The sequence below is a fragment of the Cyanistes caeruleus genome, chromosome 2 (genome assembly GCF_971803275.1).
Source record: "Cyanistes caeruleus chromosome 2, bCyaCae1.hap1.1, whole genome shotgun sequence".
Taxonomy (NCBI): Eukaryota; Metazoa; Chordata; class Aves; order Passeriformes; family Paridae; genus Cyanistes; species Cyanistes caeruleus.
In genome coordinates this window covers 6,311,951-6,334,063 of record NC_141702.1, presented here as the reverse complement: position 1 = coordinate 6,334,063, position 22,113 = coordinate 6,311,951, and the positions used below count along the sequence as shown (strand labels likewise).

At 48.2% G+C, this 22,113-nt stretch overlaps 1 protein-coding gene across 4 annotated transcripts in view; it reads left to right on the top strand.

Moving 5' to 3' along the window:
* TNFRSF21 (TNF receptor superfamily member 21) overlaps window positions 1–9,687 on the top strand; it is a 35,131-nt gene extending 25,444 nt beyond the window's left edge. For all 4 annotated transcript variants that reach the window (XM_086875622.1, XM_023924288.2, XM_023924289.2 and 1 more), the window contains exons 5-7: window positions 4,551–4,604; window positions 7,145–7,364; window positions 8,237–9,687. In XM_086875622.1, coding sequence (XP_086731748.1) covers window positions 4,551–4,604; window positions 7,145–7,364; window positions 8,237–8,466 — 504 coding nt within the window. In that variant the 3' untranslated portion in view covers window positions 8,467–9,687. The remainder of the gene's footprint in view (window positions 1–4,550; window positions 4,605–7,144; window positions 7,365–8,236) is intronic.
* The last annotated feature ends 12,426 nt before the right edge of the window (window positions 9,688–22,113 follow it).

Here is a 22,113-nt window from a genome sequence, read left to right as displayed (position 1 = left end):
GTTTTGAGCAGGTGCTGGTGAGAGTCCACATGAGAAGTCTGGCTTATTTGAGCAAAGGAGTTGGTTTTGAACAAATTACCCAAGCTGTCACATTCTCTTTCCCTGTTCATCAGATTGGGCTTTTTCAGATGAGCATGATCAACCTTAGGAGTTGGCCACTGTCCTGCCCTGGAGATCCTGGAGCTGTGTGTGGGATGTTACAGCCTGGCAGCACCCTGGGGTACAGATCCAGCACAGCAGCACATTTTGTTTCTGTGAGGTGCTACCTGCTGGAACCTGTCTGCCTCCTCTCCCTGAGCTGGCTCCTGTGCTGTCGATGTGGGTGGTGAAACAATGGCCCTGCTGGGAATGCGGAAGGCAGTTTGTGCACGGGAGATCAAATCCCTGGAGAATTGTGCTGGTGGCTCATCATCATCACAGCAGTCCAGGAAGCCAAGAGCTCGGTGCCAGGAGCAAGCATGGAGGTTGATCTTTGGGGTTTTTTAATCTGCTGGTTGGAAAGCCTTTAATTAGAGCTAATTGAGGTTTGACTCTGGGTGATTTGTCTATCCAAACACAGGTAAATTAAGGCAGTTTCTCTCTGCACCAGAGTGGTTTAATCCAGAGGAATGGGTCATCCTGTTGTTGGCAAGAGTGGTGGCTGTGCTCTCCAGCCCTGCAGAAGGTGTCCTGCAAAAAAACCCCCAAAACAGCAAAAAAGAATAAAAAGAGTTATTGGTGCTGCAGGGGGACTGAGGACTCTCATAAGCAATGCAAATGCATGCATCCTCCCTGTGGCTGAGTTGCCCAGAGAGGTTGTAGATGTCCCATCCCGGTGAAGTGTTCCAGGCCAGGTTGGACAGGGCTTGGAGCAGCCTGGTCTAGAGGAAGGTGTTCCTGCCCCTGGCAGGGTGTTGGAATAAAGTGAGGTTTAAGGTCCCTTCCAACCCAAACCATTTTGTGAGTCCAAGTGACAGCACGATGCCTTTAGGGTGGCCTGAGCCAGCAGCGAGTCCCCACTGCGTGCTGGTGTGTCCTGCATGAGAGCAGGAGGGATGGATGCATGGATGGCTGTGTTGTCTGGATGCCTTTGGCTCTGTCCAGCATCCCTGGGTGCCAAACAGAGTTACCCCATCTCTCTGCATGATCCCTGTGCATAAGAAAGCACTGACACCCCCAAGTCATGGGTAAAAATTGTTATTGAATGCTGTAGTTCTCAGATGGCGAATCAGTACCCGAAAAAGATTTCATCTCACCCACTATTGCATCCTTCTCTTAAATCCTTTATCTGGTGTCTGCCTTCAACTTGGAAAACCTATGGAGGCAAAGCTGCTCTCTCCTCTAGCGCCCTGTTCCCTCAGCAGCCTTTTGTGCTCTGAAATCCAAATATTTACAACCCCTGATAGGAATAGGGGAATTAAGGGGAGTCTCTGGAGTGTTACGGCATGAGGCAGGAATATTTTCCTTCAGGTGAGGAACAGCTCTGCTGCAGACTTGCCTGCTTTTTTAGCTGCGAGGGATTATGCTGGTTTTGCATGGCACTGGATGAATTTAGGTTAAACCGAGATTAGCCCTCTGAATCATTTTGCTCAGGGTTTTTTGCAGCTGAGCCAGAAAATACAGCGAGTGCAGAAGCTGTGGGAAGGTTTTTAGGGATGCATTTAACTCATAGAGCTCCTGTTAAAGCCTGGCCCTGGCCATGAATGTTTGTTGGACTCAAGGTTTGAAAAATCTGTCCCCTTGCAGGCAGGTTTGCCAGACAGTGGCGAGCCTAGGCACTGCTTAGCAAGCACAGACACATCCCAAATTAGTGGTGCTGACAACAAAAATAGGGGAAAGAGCAGGGAGGGGAGAAGGAAGAGGTTTTTCCCTGCCATCCCAGCAAACTGCAGTTCTCCAGTTTTGGGGCTAAAATCAGAAAAACTGATTTTTACCAATACCCACTGGGTAATGAGATTTTTTTTTTTGTGGTGCATAACAGCATTTTGCAGCTACCAAGGGGCTGTGTGCTCACCTGGGCTGGCCTGGGGTGGAGCTGGCACAGCCGGGCCGTATTGGCTCCCCAGAGTGTCCTGCTGTGAGCAGTGCTTTAAGCTCTTATCGTTTTATTTACGGCTCTGCTGGCCTCGGCTGAAGTATTTCAGGGGCTGGATGGAAGGGAAACAAACAGCCTTGCTCAGGGTGTTCAGCAGCGCAGCCTCAGCAAAGCTGAAAAACAAACCTAAACCACGAATAAGGGAGATGTGGAAAGTGGAGAGGGGGAAGGCTACAGCCCCAAGCCCAGCAAGGTTTAGTTTTGTGGCTAATTTCATGCTGCATTTAATCCTGTGAGTCAGCAGATGTCTCAAGGCTGGGGCTGGTGCGAGGTTAAGCTGTGGGGTTTTGGGGTATTTCAGAGGAGAAGAGGATGTGAAAGCAACCCCATGTCCAGGCACGTGGCTGTGGCAGTGCCTTGTGGCTCTGTTTCTTGCCCTTTCACAGGTCAAAACCCTGAAGGGCCTGGAGCAGCATTCCTCAAACTCAGCCCCTGACAGCTCCCACCCATCCCTTTCACTTCCTCTTCTGGCAATGGACTGGGCTGGGCCCAGTAATTAGGAATTTAGTTTGTGCTGCGTGCAAGTGCCAGCAGTTGGAGTGAGGGTAAAGCTGGTGGATGGATTTCCCAGCCAGAGGGGCCTGTGGTCTGGGAAGTACCCAGGCAGCCAGAAAAAGAACAAAATTGCCTTTTGGACTTGCATCAGGTTTTATTTGAGGCACAAAGCTGTAAGGTGAAGTGGCCAGAGCCCTGGGGAAGGTGTAGGGTTGGCTGGGTTTTGCTGGAGTGGGCATCACTCCAGGTTTGCTCTAAGCTATGACTTGACTTTCAGCAAACTGAATAATAAACAGCAATAAACAAAATGTAATAATTCATAAAGTAATGCAAAGAGAAACAGCATAAACATAAAAATATAAACTTTATATATGTAGTGACATTGAGGTTTCCCTGCTGTGGTGGCCACATATCCTGGGGCCTCTGTGTTTGCAGTGTAATGGGTTTAGGAGCATAAGAGGAAACTAGAAGATGGTTTCTTCTACTAGCCAAACTCAGTATCGACTAACTCAGCCTGTAATTGGGTTTGAACCTCTTCATCAGGGCTCTTATCACCTCTTCATTATGGTTTGAGTTGAAAAAGTGAGTGGACAAATCTATGAGAAAGGAGAAGCCACCAGAAGCTCTCCTGGAGACATCATATGCTTGAGAAGCACTTGGCCCACAGACAGCCAGGGCAGGGCTGATGGGGAAGAGCTGTTTCCTCCGTGAGTGGCTGCAGTTTTGGTTGTGGCATTTAAACCCTCCCCAGACCCAGCATCCCAAGTCGTGTGAGGCTCGGTTTGAGCAGCTCTTCCCCAGGGCTGCCTTGCATTGAGGGAAGACACTCCACCAGAGATGGGTTGAGCATTCTCCTGAAACCACACAGGTGAAGAGAAGGGCACAGAGATGACATTTGGGCTTTCCCACCCCAGCATCCTCATGCTCTTCCCACCCTGCAGAGGACATGCCTCCTGCTCTGCAGCACCACACACCATCACTGCCCTTCTCAGACACCTCTGTGAGACCTCATGGCCCTGCCAGTAGTGGTTAACCTGTCAGGGTCTGCCTGCCCCCAGGGTGGATCCCCAAACACCCTGTGCACTATGAAGCTGCTGATTCAGAGGGACGCTCCCTATCCTGTGTGTCCACAGCAAGAGCATCCCACAGCAGCACCAGTCTGTGCCTGCAGCATCACCCTGCTCCATGTGCCAGGGTTTTTCCTGACGCATTCCCTACGGAGGCATAACAGACCTGGGAATAAGGGCTGGTGTCAGTCGGGTGTCATCTTCTGGCAGGGAATCTGGGAAGTGGCTGCCTCGGTGCTAAATTTATTCCCCCCACATCCCGGAGGGTGCACAGCCACCCTCAGCAGCAGCCAGCCTGCCACCCGCTTTTGTTCCCGCCTGGTTGCGGCAGGAGGAATTGCTGGGAAGCATTGCCTGAGGGAAGGGTGTTTTTTAATGCCTGCTGCTGCTCCTTCCTAATATTAGCACAGCAGCTGCAGTTTCTGTTTGTCTGAGCTAAGCTTTTATTGCAGTACTGTGAAACAGAGGCAGCAAATGGGACCAACCCGTTCAAACAGAGCTGGTGAGAGCAGCTGTGAAAGAAAACAAAGCCAAGCTTATGTCTTCTCCTGCCCCTATCCCCTTCTGTCCCCTTTTCTTCCCTTTTCTTTCCTTTTAGGAAAGGCCTTCAAACACCCTGAGCTGCTTAGAGCACCCTCCCTGATGCACTGGGATCCAAGAGGATGCTGGTGCTCGAACTGCAGTCCAAACGGCTGCAAGTACACAGGAGCTTTTAGGATTTTTTAAAATTAATATTTTTTGGCATTGAAAAGCTCTTGGTGCAGTGCTCAAAAAAAGAAAAAACCTTAAAAAAATACCTGGCAGGGCACCTCTGATGGGCTGTAGGAGGCTGCTGATGTAAGAAAGCCACTGCAGTGCCTTTGGTTTCCATGCTGGACTGTGCATCTAAGTGTCCCACGTGTCTTCCTTTGCAGGTGCAGATGCAGCCCCAGTGGCAAGCACAGGAGCCCAGTGCCGAGGACGTAAAGGTGAGAAATCCCATGGCTCTGGAAAGGCAAAAGGGTTGCAAGAGGATTTTTTGTGGGATTTTTTCCCCAGCCAGAGCTTGGTTTCACTCAATCACTGCCATTCACAAAAATAGGAATGGCCAAGATGGTTTCAATGCAGTGAGTCACAGGCTATGAATAGTGTGATTTTACATCTATTCCACAGGCTTCACCTTGCAGCAACCTTTTGCATTCCCTAATCTTTCAAAGCCTTCATTCCCAGTTGCTTTCTTCCAGCGGTTTAAACATTAACACACATCCACGCATCCTGTTTGCTTTGCCTCAAGCTTGCAACTGTTCAGCTATTTGGAAAGCTTTGGGCTCCCGGGATGGCTACAGTCAAATAACCTCGGGTGATGTTGTCTTTCCTAGCGTGTTTTAGCAGCTGTTTAATTAAACTCCAAATGAGTTGGTTCTGGGAAGACAGCACTGGGGCAGCTGTCTGCTCCCTGCCCTCCTGTGGCCAATTGTTGCTCAGTCATCAGTCTCCTTTTTGGGAATTGGTAGGTGGGTTTGTGGTAGGATATTAGGTAGATGAGCTGCACAAGGAAAGACTAACCCCTAAAGCCTGTGTTATTTTTACAGGGGATATCATAGTATATTACAATTTGGAAAGCAGCCAACTGCTGTCCTGGTCCTTCCCTTGATATTCCCCCTTAATGGCCATTGCTGATTCTCCATGATGAGCTGTACTGGAAAGGGAGTTTCAGAGGAGAAGGCAGATTCTTTTAATTAAAAATTAAAGCTGACTTTTATTTTTAACATGGCTATTGCGTAATGCGCTGAGCTAGAACAAATCCTCCCCTGTTTATTTTCAATGAGGGGAGAAAAAAAACCCCTTTTATTCTACCAGGAACAGGCTTCAATGTTAATTTAATGTGAACTAATGGGCGTCCCAGCAGACATGTGATTTGTGGGTGGCAAATTCCTCGACACGGATGAGGAATGTTCAGGCACATCCATGCTGGCGCGGAGGTGGCTCAGCAGCACCCTTTCCCACAGCCTTTAATCCCAATTTTGCATTTTACCCCTGGGTTGTAGGCAAAAGCCTGTTATCATGAATAGCCTGATCTTCTCTCTGTAGGAGAAAACAGGGTTGTGAAATGCTGTTGGGAGAGGGAATTGCATGGGGACAGGGTTTGCAATTCTTTTCCCTGGCAGGTCAAGCAGGGACGCAAGGTTGGGGAAAAACATTAAACATTGGATGGCCCTTAAAATAAACAGTTTAGAGGGTTAGACCTGCAGAAGTGCCCAAGCTGCCAGCTAGGGATGTGAGGATGCTGGCCTGGGATCTCATCCCTGCAGGGACTGGGAACTAGGAATGCTCTGCTTGAGATTTGTACCCTGAAGGGGTGTTGAGAGGCAGAGGAAGGTAGATAATGTTGGCTGCTGTCTTGGAGGTAGGAAGGAGTTTTAAAAAGAAACATGCAGAGTACAGTCAAATTAGGAATCAGGTTCACACCAGCACCCAAATTCATAGAATCATAGAATTGTTAATGTTGGAAACATTTGAGATCATCGAGTGCAATCCTTAACCCAACACTGCCAAGTCCACCACTAAACCGTGTCTCCAGCTGCCACCTCCACACTTTTTTTAATGCCTCCAGAGATAGTGATCTCACCACTTTCCTGGACAGCCTATTACAATTCCTGACCATTCTTTTGGTGAATAAATTTTTCCTAATACCCAACCTAAACCTCCTCTGGCACAACTTGAGGCCATTTCATCTTGTCCTGTCACTTGTCACCTGTCACTTGTCAAATGGTGCTGCTTTCTAGTGCAGTGCTTCCCAGCAGTGCTTGCTGCACCTGATGTCTTTGGAGCTGTGGAGCTGAACGTTTGCCCTTGGCTTACATCAGGACAGGAGAAAGCAAAGGCAGCTGGGTGACACTGTGGTCAGTTCCAGCTCCTGCCTGTGCTTCCTTGCTCTGAACTTGGAGTCTTGTGGGATGGACTTTTCCATCAGGCTTTAATGGGATGCTCATGGTATCAAGGCTGAGATGGGGCAAAAAAAATCATTAATTTGATGTGGACCTGGTCAGTGCCATGTGCTGCACTGAAGATCCCTGAAGGGTCTCAGCCCTTGCCCTGCTGCCTTGGCACTGGTTGGAGCTGTGGAGTCAGGCTATGCTTTGCTTCGGGCAAGCAACAGGTGTGGAACAGGTTTTGGGCATCATCACCTCTTGCCCCCAAGAGCTGTTCTTTAGGTTTTAATAAACTGAGTCTGAAAAGGGAAGCCCGACTAAAATGCTGTGCTGAGGTTACATGTGCCATCCAGGTTGCTCCTACCAGGTGTCCCAAGGGTGTGGGTCATGTTACCATTCCTGCCTGATGTGCCAAATGCCAGTGCTGACGTCCACTCTGGATCATCTCCTGTGCCTGTTGTGGGCCAGCAGAACAGGTCACCCCTTGCTGAGGGTGGGCTGGAATGTTTTGAAAGCCAGGGTGCAGGTGGGTTTGGGTGTTCCACGTGGCGTAGCCTGCCCCCAGTTAATTTTCCCTCTCTTTCCTCCCCACAAAGCTGGAAGGTGACAAGCTGGCGCTGCCGGTGAGCCCCAGCCCGGTGAGCCCCGCGCCCACGCCCAGCCCCAAGCCTCCCGAGGCAGCCGTTCTCACCGTGGAGCCCTCTCCTTCAGAAAAGAAATGCTTCTTTGTCGACGAAGCCGAGCCTCTCCTGCGCTGCGACTCCACCTCCAGCGGCTCCTCCGCGCTCAGCCGGACAGGCTCTTTTATTACCAAAGGTACTGACCTGGGCAGAGGGGGAAGAAAGAAGGGACACCATGGCATGTTCCATGTGGTCAGCAGATGTGATAGAGCTGCCCAACACACAAAATCATTAAAGTAAATAACTGGGGAAACTGGATCTCCAGGATATGCTTATCACATCCTCATTCCTGACCAGAATATCCTGTTAGCAAAAATCATACAGATTTGAGACAGAAAAACATCTTTAAAGGCTTTTAACTCTTTGAAGTTCTGCCAGGGAAGTTGTAGCATCCCTGAGTGTTTGGGGGGTGTTTCTCTTGACTTTTGGCTCTTATGTTGGCCTGTGCATTTCTGCATGAGATGAAACCAGGGAATGTAATTTCCAGACTGGATTTTGTTTTGGGTTTTTTTAAATTTTTTTCACTCTTGGTCCTCTTTGCTGCAGACATAAAGTACCATTAGGCATCTGCCTTTATTTAGGGGCTTTAATTTACTGCATTTAACTTTGTGCATTTAATCATCTTTTAACTTCTGGTGAAGGTGAAACACTGAGCTCAGTCAATCTACCAAATTTATACTTGGGTGTGAAAATAAAGCTTACCCAATGAAAACAACGTGAAAGAGCAGAATTCAGCTTTTTTGGCTCTTCTCCTGCCCTCACTTTTCTGAATTGGCCATTCAGCATTTGGAAATGCTGTGTTTGCTCTTGCAGGATCTTGGCTGAGGTGCCTCGGCAGCACTTCGCCATCTCCTCCCCATCACTTGTCACCCTCCATCTTTTCCCTCAGTTCTCCTTGTGGTGTGTCCCTCTCCAGAGGTGGCACCAGGGGATGGACTGAGGAGAACGAGCCCTGGTTAGCAGAGGTTTCTGGAGGGGTTCCTTGACCAATCCCCTTTCCTCCTACAGAAAAGAAGGACACCGTCCTGCGCCAGGTGCGCTTGGACCCGTGCGACCTGCAGCCCATCTTTGACGACATGCTGCACATCCTCAACCCCGAGGAGCTCCATGTGATCGAGGAGATCCCGCAGGCTGAAGACAAGCTGGACAGGCTATTTGAGATCGCTGGAGTCAAGAGCCAGGAAGCCAGCCAGACCCTCCTGGACTCTGTCTATAGCCACCTTCCCGATTTACTGTAGGCACTGGGTCACCACACGCTCTCCGAATATCTGCTAGACCTAGCTTGGCACTCGTTAAGATGACCAACAATACGCAGGCGGGATTTGTTGTAGAATATACGGCCAGTATTTTCGTTGAGGTGTCCTTGGTTTTTGGAGGGGGTGCAGTTTGCCAGCATTGCACCCCTCTGCCGTAACTCTATCGCTCAGTCCAAGTCTTTGCACCCTCTGCCCCCTCCCCGAGCCTCTCTCCTCCTTGTTCTCATTCCAATCAGATCAGCCGATGCACTTTAAAAAAAAAAGAAAACAAACAAAAAAAATCCAAAACTGCAGTTAATGAAGTAAAAGACCACGAATCTGGTGTAATCTAACACATCAAATTGGGGATTGCTCTGTAACCCCCTTCCTCTGTCAAAGCTGTCGCTCGGAGGGACCGTCTCCCAGCACCTCCCTTCGCCTCGGGGCAGTAAATGGCAAAAACACGCAAAAATCCCACCCCAGTTGTTGCTGGTTACTGTCTCTTAACGCAGCTAAGCTTCCCACCCGAGCTGACTTTTTTTTTTTAATGTACTCCTGTTTTGGCTCATATCATTGCTGAGATTTTACTAGCACGGTTATTTATTGTATGGTTTTCACCTGGACAATGCATCGCGCTCCTAATACGCTACAGCAGAAGCGCTTAAACCACAAGGAAAAGGGTCAAGCTCCACCAACCTTCGAGGCAGTGGAAAGGTCCTTTGCCTCCAGTCGAATGTAAGGAGTTATCCTGCCTTGCCACATGTGGGAATGGTGGGGCTCTGAAGGGAGCCGGTGCTGGACGTGGGGAGGCGAAGGCCGCCGGTGGTCCCGCTCTCCTCGTGCTGTAAGACTTAAACCAAGCTATGCTTTTACACTCGTGTCTCTTGTTTTTTATACAGATGTGGCCGATAAGTTCTCCAAAGACCTTATGTGGTCTCAGTAGTCTCTTCAAATCACACTTCACTTTTTATTAAAAGAGGTCGGGGGTGGGGGTTGTGGGGGACAAAAAGCTGCATCGTAAGAAGTCTGTCTGATTATATTTGCAATTATTATGCTCCCGTAACGAACAGTCTGTACTACGCTCAATTTGAAGAAATAATGGTATGAGGGTGGCATGAGCTGCCCCGTGGGAAGGGGTGGGAGTGGGGGAAGAGGGGAATGAATTGAAAAATTGCCTTCTGGTGTACTAATTTATTAATAAATACTAGGTGTTTGTTACTTGAACAGTTCTGCGTTAACCTCCTTAACAGCTGCCTCTGCTCAGAGACACCTGGGTTGGGGCGGGGGCTCACTTGGGGTGCCCATGGTGATGAGAGGGGTTTTGGAGTTTGGGGGTCATAAGGAGGTAGCTTTGAGGCCAAAACTTGATTTCTTTTTGTTGTCAGCACTGCCCTGATTCCCTGTGGTTGCTGCTGGAACTCCCTGCAGGTCCCTGCCCTGTTCTGGGCTGGGGGACCTGTGCTAATTCCCATAGCAGTGACAGATCAGATGGCTGATGGGGCTTCCAGGGCTGGGTTTTGCAAGCTCTCAAAGGCTTTGTGGGCATTTTGGGGAGGCTGAAGTATTAATTTTCCAGGAAGCAGCTGCTGTGCTGAGTCACTCCTGAGCAAAGGTCTTGCAGTCACAGCGTTTCTGTCGCTGTTACATTACCCCATGTCCTTAAAGTCTACACTTCCAAATAACTCATCCCTTGTTATTCTGTCTACAAATTGAATCCTTAATGGGACAAATGCTTCTGGTTTATAAGACTGTCATTTTGTTTACTTGGCTCCAGAGTGATTTCTGTTACTGAGGGTGCTGTGTTTTCCTTCTGGCTGGCACTGGAAATTGCAGGACTATAGATAGGTGCACACAATTAAAACTTTTCAACACAGGCACAGATGAAATATAGTGTCAAATAGCAAGAGCCTTTCTTGGGAGCTCTGGGATGAAGTTTTCCCTCGGTGGCAATGAAACATTTAGGTCTTGGTGCCTGCAGTTCTGAGGTGTAACCCAGTATCAGCCTATTGGCAAGAGGTGTTGGGATCTGTGGTGGTTGATCCTCCTGGCCAAGAGTTGGTAAGGGGAGGCAAAGCATGCAACTCTGGCCTCAATCAATAGTTGGTTTTAAATTATCTTTAGCAGGTTCTTGGAGCAAGTCCAGCTGGGAAGTTAAAAATTGTCCTTTTCTGGTGGTCCAGGTTCTCCCAGGGAAATGCATGGGTTGTAAGCACTGCAGCCATCATGCCACCCTCCCAGGGAACCACCAACCCCACCCTGCAGCTGCACTTCCTGTCCTGGCAGCCACTCGCATTTTCTGATGGGCTTTGAAGGTAAAGCAAAAAGAAAAACAGTCCTGGGAAGAGGATTTAGCCAGATGAAGAGACACCACAAAGCAGGAATGTTGTGGAGGTGCCTTGGCCTGGAGCTGCTGAGGAGGCACAAGGAAGCTGGTCCCTGAATTATTTTTTTTCATTTAATTCATCTTGATGCCAGGTCGTGGAACAGGCCAAGGCTTGGGCAATCCTTGGCTCTGTCTGTGCTGTGCACACATCCAGCACAGTTCCTTTCTTTGACTACACCTGGATATTGACCTTTTCCCTGGCTCTGTCATTTCAGATATCCAACTTCTTGTTGTAGGCATGTGTGTATATTTTTATTTATCATATATTTATCTATACATTATATATTTAGATACACTACATAAATGTTTTAATATGTTGTGCTATTTCTATATTTACATATTTTCCTATATTATTACTATGTATTTTTATAGGTGTATAGTATATAAATATATTCTGTCTCCGGGGGTGTGTAGGGGAAAATATCTGAGAGCAGCTGAGCCCCACGTACAGGCAGGATATTTCCTGGCAGAGTGGGTGGTGTGAGGAGCCACAAGCCCTGTGCCCCCACCCTTCCTCTGAGCCAGCTCTCTTAAGCCTTAAGAAAATAAACCAGGCAGGTGGGATCAATGGGTTCATGACCTGGAGGCATAACTCCCCGGGAGCAGAGATTGTCCTTGTTCTCATCTTTGTTTTGCTGGAGTCCTGGTGGGCAATGCACAAAGTGTGATGTGCAGCTCAAATGGGTGAGGTCTTTGGCTAGAAAGGTAATGGCGTGAATATAAAGGTGTTTATAAATATATATAATATGCATAAAAGTGCATTTTATACGAAATCTGCATTGAAAATGTACTTGAGGGTGCACTCTAGGTGAGAGGTGGGGTTTGCCCCTTGCCTGGCCTTGCTCAGTCACGGTGTTTGAGGGGTGGGATTTGGGGTGGCACTGCTGGGATGGCAGTCCTGGGTGGTAGAGCCTGTGAAACTGGCACAAGGAAGCATGATGAGGGCACAGCCTCCTCTGCCTGCTGTCTTACTTCAGAGCAGGGACCGAAATTTCTGGTGTGGGTTGCACAAAGCATTTGCTGCCCCAGCCCTGCTTGCTGAGGCTGGGATATGAGGTGTGGACTTTCCATTTTCCCTTTGCATGACAGTGTTTGCTGGGACAAAGCCCTCCAGAGATGCCTCCAGCATGGCCTGGCATCCTCAGGATGGGCTGCCCCTGCTGATCCAGGGTCTTCTGATTCCTTCAGTGCAAATGAGCATTGGGATTGTATTTTTAAATTCTCTTTTTTTTTTTTTTTTTTTCCCCATGTATTGCAGGTGCTCTCTGCAGAAGAACAAGACATCTTGTGCACTTTCCTCCTACCTTAGCCAAATTGGAGTTTATCCTAATGGGGAATTAATTGCAACCCTCTGGGTGTGGCTGCTTACACACCCCTGTTGGAAAAGCACCCCGGGGCCTTCTGAGAGGTCATTCACCCTTTGGTTCTGTGTGCATCAGTCAATTCTCTGTGGATTGCAGCAGTGTCTGTGTAGGAGGGATGGTCTGTGCAGCCTTTGTGTGAACAGCTTGTGGGGAGATGGGAGATGCTGGGGGTGGCCTGCGGGCTCAGTGTGGGATGTGGGGTATTGTGGGATGTGGGGGATATCTGGGGGGTTTGTGCCCATCACTGGGGCCACAGGGATGAGCTGTGCAGTGTGTGGGAGGGAGGCAGGTTGGTACAGGCACAGTTCACCCCAAAATCCTCCCTTGGCATCATTTGGCCACAAGCTTTAGACCACAAAGGTCTAAAGCTGTTTTTTCTCCTCTTGGACTTTGCTCCTGTAAGTGCCTCGAGGGGGAAGTTTCCAGGGCAACTGGTAGGAAATGGGAAGATGAAGGAGAAATAAGAACTATAATTTGTGTACTCATTAAGTACCTGCCTGATGGCAACCCCTGAGGTGTTTATCACACCTTTAGGATGTGTCTGCTACTTCTCTGTGTGAGCATCCATGAGCTTTATAGTTTCTTTTGGGATATCCTAATTTAATTTTCCTTACTTTCTAGGGTGGAGGGAGCTGGGTGGATAATGGAGGACCTGCCTGTTGTGGAAGCTGTGGGTGTTTCTGGCAGCTCACAGTTGCTGCACCGTGCTCCAAGCCCTTGCAGCCAATGCACATTTGTGTCTCTGCTCCTGCTCCCCAGTTTCTGCTCCAGTCCCCTCAGGGGAACCCCTTGGCTGCTGCACCAGTTTCACCTGTCTGCTCTCTGCCCTCTATGGATGACATTATCTTCACTTGGATTGAATTTGAAGGGAATAATCTATAAGCATTCTGGTCTCAAAATACATTTCTAGACACGGGAGCTTTTGCCAGGGCCTGTCAGGTTCAGTGGGAAACTGGGACTCAGGCAGGATGTTAATCTGCCTGACTTTTTTCTGGCAGCTCTGATCTTTCCAGGCTAATACTTGGCAAGAATGATATTAACTAAACCATTGATCTTCCAAGGTCCTTCCATAGCTGATGAATGCTTTTTGTGGCTTCTTCTCTTACTGATAATTTATTTTAAGAATAACAAGCTGTCTTACTGCTCTCCCTGGTGAGCAGAGCTCCAGGTGCCTTTCTACTGAGGCTGGCAGTGCTACTGTCATTATGCAACTGGGGAAACTTGAAGGACAGAGATCAAGCTACCCATAAGCAAACTGATCAGAAAAAATCAGGGTGAAATTCAGAGAAAAGTCTTTCCCCAACAGCTCCCATACCAGCCTGAGTCGAGGAGCGTATGGGTGAGATTTGGTGTGTAATGAGCTCTAACAAAAGGGGAAGGATGGAGGCAATGTTCCCAAACCATGCTTTCCATTAATTAATTTGCCCTTCAAATGAGATTTTTGTGCTGGGAATAAATCTGTGTCCATGCTGGCTCCCTGGTTAGATCTTCTGCCTTCCTCTTGCCCTGTCTCAGCAAGTGCAGCTGGGGGGAAGGTCCAGCTCCAGAGCTGAGACAACAAGCCTGTCCTCTATCTTTAGTCCCTGTCCCTCCCAGAGAAAACCACTCACTCCTGCCTTTTCCCCCAGCCTGTCCTGTCTCCTCAGAGCAGGGGTACTCCTTCTTTCTGCCCTGTAGAAGGGACATGGCAGTGATGCCCATAACACTGGTGGAAGAAAGACAAAATTTGGGCATGGAGCAATTCGGCTTTGTAAAGCAAAACAACTCCACAGGGCCAGGGAACTCACACCTCAAAATTACAGCTGTCCACAAATGGTGAAAACCCAATTTTTTCCTACTTTTGTGGTTTTTCTCCTTTTCTTCCTTTCCTAAGGAACTTCCCCTTCACCTGGCCATCATTTCTATGGCAGGAACAGGGATTGGCAATAATGGGAAGAGGATGCACTGATGCTCAGCCAACTTCCAGGACAAGTGACACCTCCAAATTGCTCTGTGGGAAGGGAGCACCCACCTGCCCTCTGCTCCCTGGATGAGCCCTGCAAGCAGGCTGGAAGCCTGTGAGTTGTCCTGAGCAGAAATCAGGCTTGGGAACCATCCAAAAATTCAACAGTCTGGACAGTAAAGGTGAATGAACCCACCCACATTAGTCATACCCCCTAAGGAGGTGCAAGAATGGGACATCAGCCCTTTCTCCTACCCCTGCTGTTGCCATCTTATAAAATTTCCTTTTTAAAAATGCGTTTTAACCTTGAAAATTGCTTTCCTCTTTTATTTATTTTTTTTTTCATCTCACCTCTGCTTTCTTCTGCTTGAATACTTGTGATTTTTTTTTTTTTTTTTTAATTAAATCTATCTGTGGACAGATAATCCTGTTTTGCTCAAGTGTCAATATGGTCTTTTAGCTAAACTAAATATTTTCCCTGCCTGATATTTATCGTCCTCTGGCTGTCCCTTGGCTCCTTCCTGGAAGTATTTGAAGACTGTGATCCCATTGCCTAGCTTTTGTTTTCAATTTTTATGGGCTCAGGTCAGGTTTTCTCAGGGTTTTCTGTCATGCCTGGGCAATTAAGATGTTCCCATTTTGCTGCTGCTGCTGCTGCTGTGGACCTCAGTCCTCCTTGGTTTACCCAAGCCACACCATGTGGCTGCATGGAGAGAGCCACATGCCACCAGCACACATCACTGATAAAAGCTGAAATAACATCCACTTCTGCCTTAACCTTGGATCTTGCAGAATCAGAAAAACAGAATGGTTTGGATTGGAAAGGACATTAAAGCTCATCTTGTCCCAACCCCCTGCAATGGGCAGGGACACCTTCCACTATCCCAGGTTGCTCAGAGCCCCATCCAGCCTGGCCTTGAACACTTCCAGGGATGGAAAGTGACTGCCACAGCTTCCCTGGGCGCCCTGTGCCAGGGCCCCACCACCCTCACAGTGAAGAACTTCTTAGTAACTAATGTAAATTTCTTCTCTTTTAGTTTAAAACCATCCTCCTTTGTCCTATCACTATCTGCTTCTGTAAAAAGTCACTCTCTCTCTTTATTGTAAACCCCCTTTAAACACAAAAGGTCACAGTGAGGTTTCCCTGGAGCCTTCTCTTCTCCAGGCTGAGAAGGCCCTGATTGTCCTCACACTGGTGGCATTTACAGCCAGGCTCTGGTGATGCTGAGTTTGTGAGCTTTGCCCTTTTGAAATGAGGAGCCTTCCTCACTCTGGGTTTGCTTTCACTGCGCCTCCACCAACTGCCTTGTCTGGACTAATCCAGCCTTCCCCTCCTCTAACTTTCTGTGATTGTGATAAATAATTTATGTAACAGGCTGAATCAGGATTTGTTGCCTGGTATAAAGTGCATAGGCTTCTGCAAAATAGTCCTTGTTCTTGCTGTTAGCCTAGAAATAGGGACATTAAAATAATAACCACATAATAGCCCTGGCTCTTCTCCCTCCTGCAGTGACACAGATTGGGGGTGACACTTGCTCAGCAAATGCAGCTACTCAGTCATGCCAGGAGCGTGAGGGATGAAGAGCCAAAGAGTTAAATCAATGAGATTTTCTGGATCTGGCAGGGAAATAAAATCTGGTCTGCCAAGAACCAAATTCTGCAGGTCCCCGGCAGATGCAACCTTTGAACTCACGAGCTTGGGCACGTGCTGTGGAAGAAGTTTTTTGTGTCCCTAGGACACCTGAGCAATCCCATGCTGGGTTTAAAAAAAAGCTGCTTTGATGGCAAAATTAAAAGTAACCTGGGTTTTGTGCACCTCGTACTGAAAGACCTGAAGTCATTATTTTTGTTTCCCACTCCCTTTGTCTTGCTCTGCTTTCCCCTGCTCTGTGTCCTACAGCTGCATCCCTGAGGACCTCAGAGTGGATGGAAAGAGGGGTGGGAAGGGCTGGAGGGGGCTGTTTTCCTGCATCCACCCCCAAGGTGATGCGCTCCTGTACGTGATCCCCATGGCTGGATGATGCCAGCAGTGCTTTCTTGCCATGGATGGCCCTGTGGGTCTTGGACTGAGCTTGACACCCCAGCCCACAGGTGTTGTGTCCCATTCCAGACCCTTCTGAAGGAACCAAACTAGGATGGCATGCCAGATTTTGAATGAATAGATCTGTATCAGTGGAAGAGGCAGTGATACAGCACCTGGTGTGCATCCTAAAAGAGCTCTCCACTTCTTTTGGCACACTTGCCCCAATGTACAAAAACCATGAGGGATTTGACCCTCCATTTTGGGGTTTGGGTGTTTGAAGATGTAAGAACACTTTCCCTAAGGCAGCAAACCCTCCCTTTGGGGTTAGCACCTCTAACACTGCTCTGGAGCTTCCCAGGGAGGTCGTGGCATCTCCCTCTCTGGAGTCATTCCAAACCCACCTGGATGCATTCCTGTGTCACCTGCTCCAGGTGACCCTGCCCTGGCAGGGGGCTTGGACTGGGTGATCCCCAGGGGTCCCTCCCAACCCTGACAATTCTGTGATTCTGTACTCAGTGCTGCCCTGGGGTTGTGTCCCCAGACCAGGTCCCATCTCCCTTCTCAAGTGTCATCCCCTGGGGTCTCCATACAAAACCCACAGGATCGTGTTTCAAATTCCAGGAGCGTTTCCCAATCAGACTAATTGGTTACTTGCCATAAAAAAATCCACCACTGTTGTTACATGGCAGACCTGCATTCAGAGAGGATGGACAGACCCAGGGACACTCCCTGACAGGCAAGTCACCTGAAATAACCCCTCATTTGTCTGGAGTCCCAGCAGCTCCTGGAAAATGAGCTGCATGATCATCATTGCGGCGTCAGCACCTGCTGATGCAGCCCTGTTAATTATAGAGCTGAGGCTCAAGCAAGCACAGCACAATTCACATCTCTTAGGTGAGGCATGAGACCTGCTGGGCTCTCCCAGACCTCCTCCAGCCTGGAGGTGACAGCAGGATGCCATCAAGAGCTGCCCCACCACAGTGGTGGTCCCATGGTCAGTGCAGGGATTTACACCCTGCTGCTCCAAGGGTGATGTTTGGGCTCACAGTCCAGCCTTTAATGCTGGAGCAATAACCTGCAGGTGGTTTTTGGAGGAAGGCCAGATGCTCTCCACTGGCAGCTCCAGCAGGAGGGAGGGAAGGGGTGACAGTGTGACATTAAGGTTTGCAGCACCCATCCTCTGCGTCATTAATTCACTTTTTTTCCCGATGCCCAAATAAACAGTAGAAGGTGTTACTTTCAGCACTGAAATGCTGGCATCTTACACCTCCCATCTCCAAATGTGCAGCCATTTTCTTCCAGAGGAGACTTTTTATGAAAATAGAAAGAAATGTGTATTTTGACCAGAGCAAGCAGATATGTTCCTGCACTTCTTGGTTTTTGGAGCATCTGGCAAGCAGATATTACCACAATAAATTTGCTCTACAGACTCCCCATCCTCAGGCTCTAGAAAACCTGCTGTCCCATGGCCAGGGACACTAAAGCACCTGAAATTCTTCATTTAGGGCCAGAGACAGTCCCTGTGTCCCAACACATGCCCAGCACTGCCATGTGCCCATCAGACTCCCAACACTACCAGCCTGGGCACCAGTTCCAGGCTGGAGTCTCTGGGGGTTAAGGGTCCTTTTCAGAAGGTCCTGTTGTCATAGAACAAAGGGTAATGTTTTAGAACTAAAAGAGGGTAGATTTAGACCACCCTCCTTTTAAGATGAAGGTGGTTAAACACTGGAATAACCAGAGAGGTGGTGAATGCCCCATCCCTGGAAAACATTCAAGGCCAATTGGGTGGGACTTTGAGCAACCTGGTCTTTTTGAAGATCCTGCTCAAGGGGTTTGACTAGATGACCTTTAAAGGTCCCTTCCAACCCAAACCATTCTATGATTCTGTGATCTCTGAAAGGGCTGAGTGGGGCTGGCAGGATCTCCTTGTGGGATGTAGGTGCTCAAGTTCCACACCAAGGACCTGCACCTGCTGTCAGTTGGGGTGATGGTGCACAGGGAGTCCTATCAAGCCCCACATGGGGCACGTGGGGTTTGGGGGACATCCATCCCCACTGCTGCAGTGAGCAGGCTCTCCAGCATTCTCCAGCTTGAGACCTGGGTCCCCAAGGGGTTTCAAAGGATAATGCCCAGCACATCACCTCATCCCTTCCCACTGCTTCCCACTGAGTGGCTCTCAGCAGTGATGGAGCTGGTTAATGGGTTCTACTGGAGGGTTTGATATTTAACTCACTTCTGCAGTCAGGCAGAGGCTGGAGAGGTGACTCAACAAGGTCTTGCCCTGGTTCAGCCAGGAAAATCACATCCTGTTCTTTTAGTTGGAAAAACACTTGGCCACAAATACATCACATCATGTTGTACATGGAGGCATCTGCTCCTCACCCAGGCTGGTGTCACCTCCCCTGACCCCCATGATGAAGGGCCAAAACCTGTCACCAACCCATGGGCTCTGTTATTGATGCACACAACTGCCTGGGCTGCTGCAGTTTCAAAGGGTGGCCCTCATGGTGCTCAGAACTTCAAAACAACTCACTCTGGGCCTGGGACTGGGCTCACTCCATCTCACCCCAATGACAGGTCTGGGTTTGTGCCTGTCCACGTGTGCAATTGCACATCCCCACCTCACCTGGTTTAATGAAGCTGAGGAAACAAACACAAAACCATCGAGCCGTACTGATTTTATGTCACTGCCAGGTTTTGCACTCAACTTGGGAGCCAAGGAGATAAAATACAGCTCATTTTGTTGATGCCAGTGAGGTTTAGAACTCAAGACAAATTAATTGCAGCTGTATTTTTTGATCGTTGAAGGCAATTTCGTGAAGCATTTGTTAAAGATGCCACTTAAGGAGGAATTTCCTGACTGCACAAGTTAATAACTTTAAAACTGCTACTCAGGCTCTCTGCAAATGGGGCTTTGTGCTGCAAATCTCTTTGAGGCTCATAATTCAATCCTATTTAAAAACAAATTTTCTTAGCTTTAGAGCAATGAATATTTAAATACTACCAGTTGAACAATTTTCAATTTTGAGATCATTTCAAAGCCAGGAGAGTTTATAGCATTCGGCTACTCCACCACGCTTCAGCATCTGAATTGATCTGAACCATAGCTGACTCTTAAGCAGCTTAAACAGCTATAAAAGGTTAGAGTAGTTTAAAGGGTTAGAGTATTTTAGGGAGAATATCGTATTTTCAGGGCTTTGGTTAAAGAAATGAGAGTTCACAGGCTGTCAAGCCAAGCAGCTCCAGAAGAAGGACATGACAAGCTTTGCTAGAAAAGCTCTCTGAAGCACTCAGCATGTTCTCTGCCTTCAAACCTTGTCTGGTTTATTTTTTGCTGAGAAAAAATAAAGAAGAAAAAGGAAATGAAAGGAGTATGTTGAACATTGACACAAAATGCAGAACATAGGCAAAATGTTTGGGAAATGCTGTGAAGGTGGGTTTGCACTGACAACAGCCTTGTTTCTCTGCCTGTATTTGACACTTCTTCAGTACAAACCACTTCAAAACACAGTCATGCTCTGAAAAGTGGCAAAGAAAAAAACACATGAGCTTTGCTGTGCTCATGTTTAGCCCCCTGATGTCAGATACATGCAAATTAAAAACTGAAAGATGAATCTTTTAAAAACTCTGTTGGCAAGCCCAAGCCAGATCTGCACAAGCTTTTGGCCAGGGTGATTATTTCAGATGGGAAAGCAGACAAGGGGAGAAGGAGGGTTTTGGGCTTTTTTGATTTTTTTTTTTTGTTTGTTTGTTTGTTTGTTTGTTTGTATTTTTGGTTTTTTTTTGTAAGAGGTATTTATGCCACTCCTAGCCATAGGAATGGCTTCTGTGTCCATTATAATTTATTCCTTTTGACTAAAAGCCATGCATATGCCAGTATAGTCACTCCATCTGTGCTGTTAATGCTGGACTGTGCAAAAAATGGTTCAGGTTTTGTTGGACAAAAGAGACAGCTGAGATAGAGGGAAGACACCTTAACTTGGCACAGCACAGATGGATGAACATGGGGAATATGTTTCCAGGTGTTTCTTTAGCTGCACTGGCATTAGGACAGCATCTGTGCTGGCACAAGCCTCCCACACCTGTGCCACAGAAGCAACATGAGAAACAGTGCAGCTGAGATGAGCTGCAAAGGCTCTGCCAGGGCTGTCTCTGCTGCAGTTGTTTTACATCAGCCTGAGGGTTATGGGAATGGGACAGGGCTGATGTACCAGGCTGCACCATGTCCCAATCCCCCCTGGTTCTGTCCCTGGCCCCAGAGGAGATTTCTTGGAAATGCATAATCACAGGGGATGTAATTTCCTCTGCAAACCCTCCTGTCTCTGACTGTGGCTTGGGGAGAGCCTGCAGCTCCTGGGCTCTCTGGGTGCTGGCTGACTTGTGGGCTCCTCTCCTGTGACCACCCAGGGGTCTCTGGAGAAAGCAGGACAAGCCTTTGCCATCCAAAGCTTCTGTGTCAGACATTGTACCAAACACTGGCTGATTTTCTCTATTTTGAGCCTGGCAACCCCAGCTGAGGCCCTTATCAATCTATTTATTTATTTTTATTTGTCATTGGCTGAAGCACTGAACAGCCTGTCCTCTCCCAGTTCCGTAAGCCTCACCATGCTTCCACCCACCTCCTTCCAAGGACAAGAATTCCTGACCTACTCATGTTTGATCTTCCCTGCATCACTTCAAACTTCTGCCCTTCTGCCCATGGTGAGCTGTGATGATGGATGAGGCAGGGCCACTTCCACATCAGGATTATATCCTGACAGCATTATTGCTGCAGAAGAAAATGCCAGCCCTGACCAAATATCCCCTCTGAGGGTATTGCCAGGGTTTTCATCAGGGATGGGATATTTAGCATCACCACAGTAGGATCCAGGCAGTCACTCAGCCGGAAAAATAACTCAGGTGCTGTGTAATGAGATGTGACAGAAATGTAGCAGTAAATGATTTAATTACTCTGCCTGTTTCAGTGATGGTGCCAGGATGGATGCAGCGGTGCTGAGACCCTGCTGCTGACAGCAACATCCTCCCGTGGCCCAGCAGCATGCCTGGGGCAAGCCTCTGGCTTCTGACTTCCCAGCTCACCAGAAATATACTCCAGAATTGAATTAAACTATTTAGAGCAGGTTTATTAGTGGTATGGCTGATGTGTGTGTGTATATATACACTGAATTATTCCTTACACTGAGGGCTCCAGCAATCCCATTGCTTCAGTCTTCTTCCTCCACACCATTTCACTTCTACTCACTCCCAAACTGCTCCTGTCTCATTCCATCTTATCTCTATAGTCTCTTAGAACACTTTTTTTAACAATAACATCACTGTCCAAGACTATGATATTCCCACCAGTTCCTACTTTTTCCAGTTTCTCTGCAGACACACAGAAGACATCTGGGTTGTTTTTGTTTTTCTTTTCAGAGCAAGCACTCAGCACTTCCAGGAACTGGGTGTCTTCAACAAGCAGCAATGTGTGTGTTGTTTTAAAAGCATCCCGCCCTTGCTTTAACTGACTTTTAATATGTCCCAGAACTGGGTGTTCTGGGACGTATTTCTCCATGGCTTTGGGCTCTGGGTTAGGGTCAGAGCACCAGGACGTGCTGATCTGGCAGGATTTTGTAACCCCTCCGAAGCTGGCAAGTGACAGATCCCCTTCTCCCCACAGCACTTTGCAAGGATATTTGGAAGTAAATAACTTCTGCATCACCTGCATTAGGACTTTTCCTGCATTGCTTGGGGTTTCTGGTTTGTGAAGCATCTTTTGGGACAAGCCACCAAAAACTTCCCAGATGACAGAAGGCACCAGCCAGTTTCATCATCCCTAAAGCTTTCCAGGAAACCCCGACTCAGAAATTCCTGTTCCCCTTCCCTCATCCCGTCCACCACCCTGGCCCAGCAGTGGTCAGGCTTGGGAGCTGAAGACATCGTCACAGAAATGAGTCAGAAA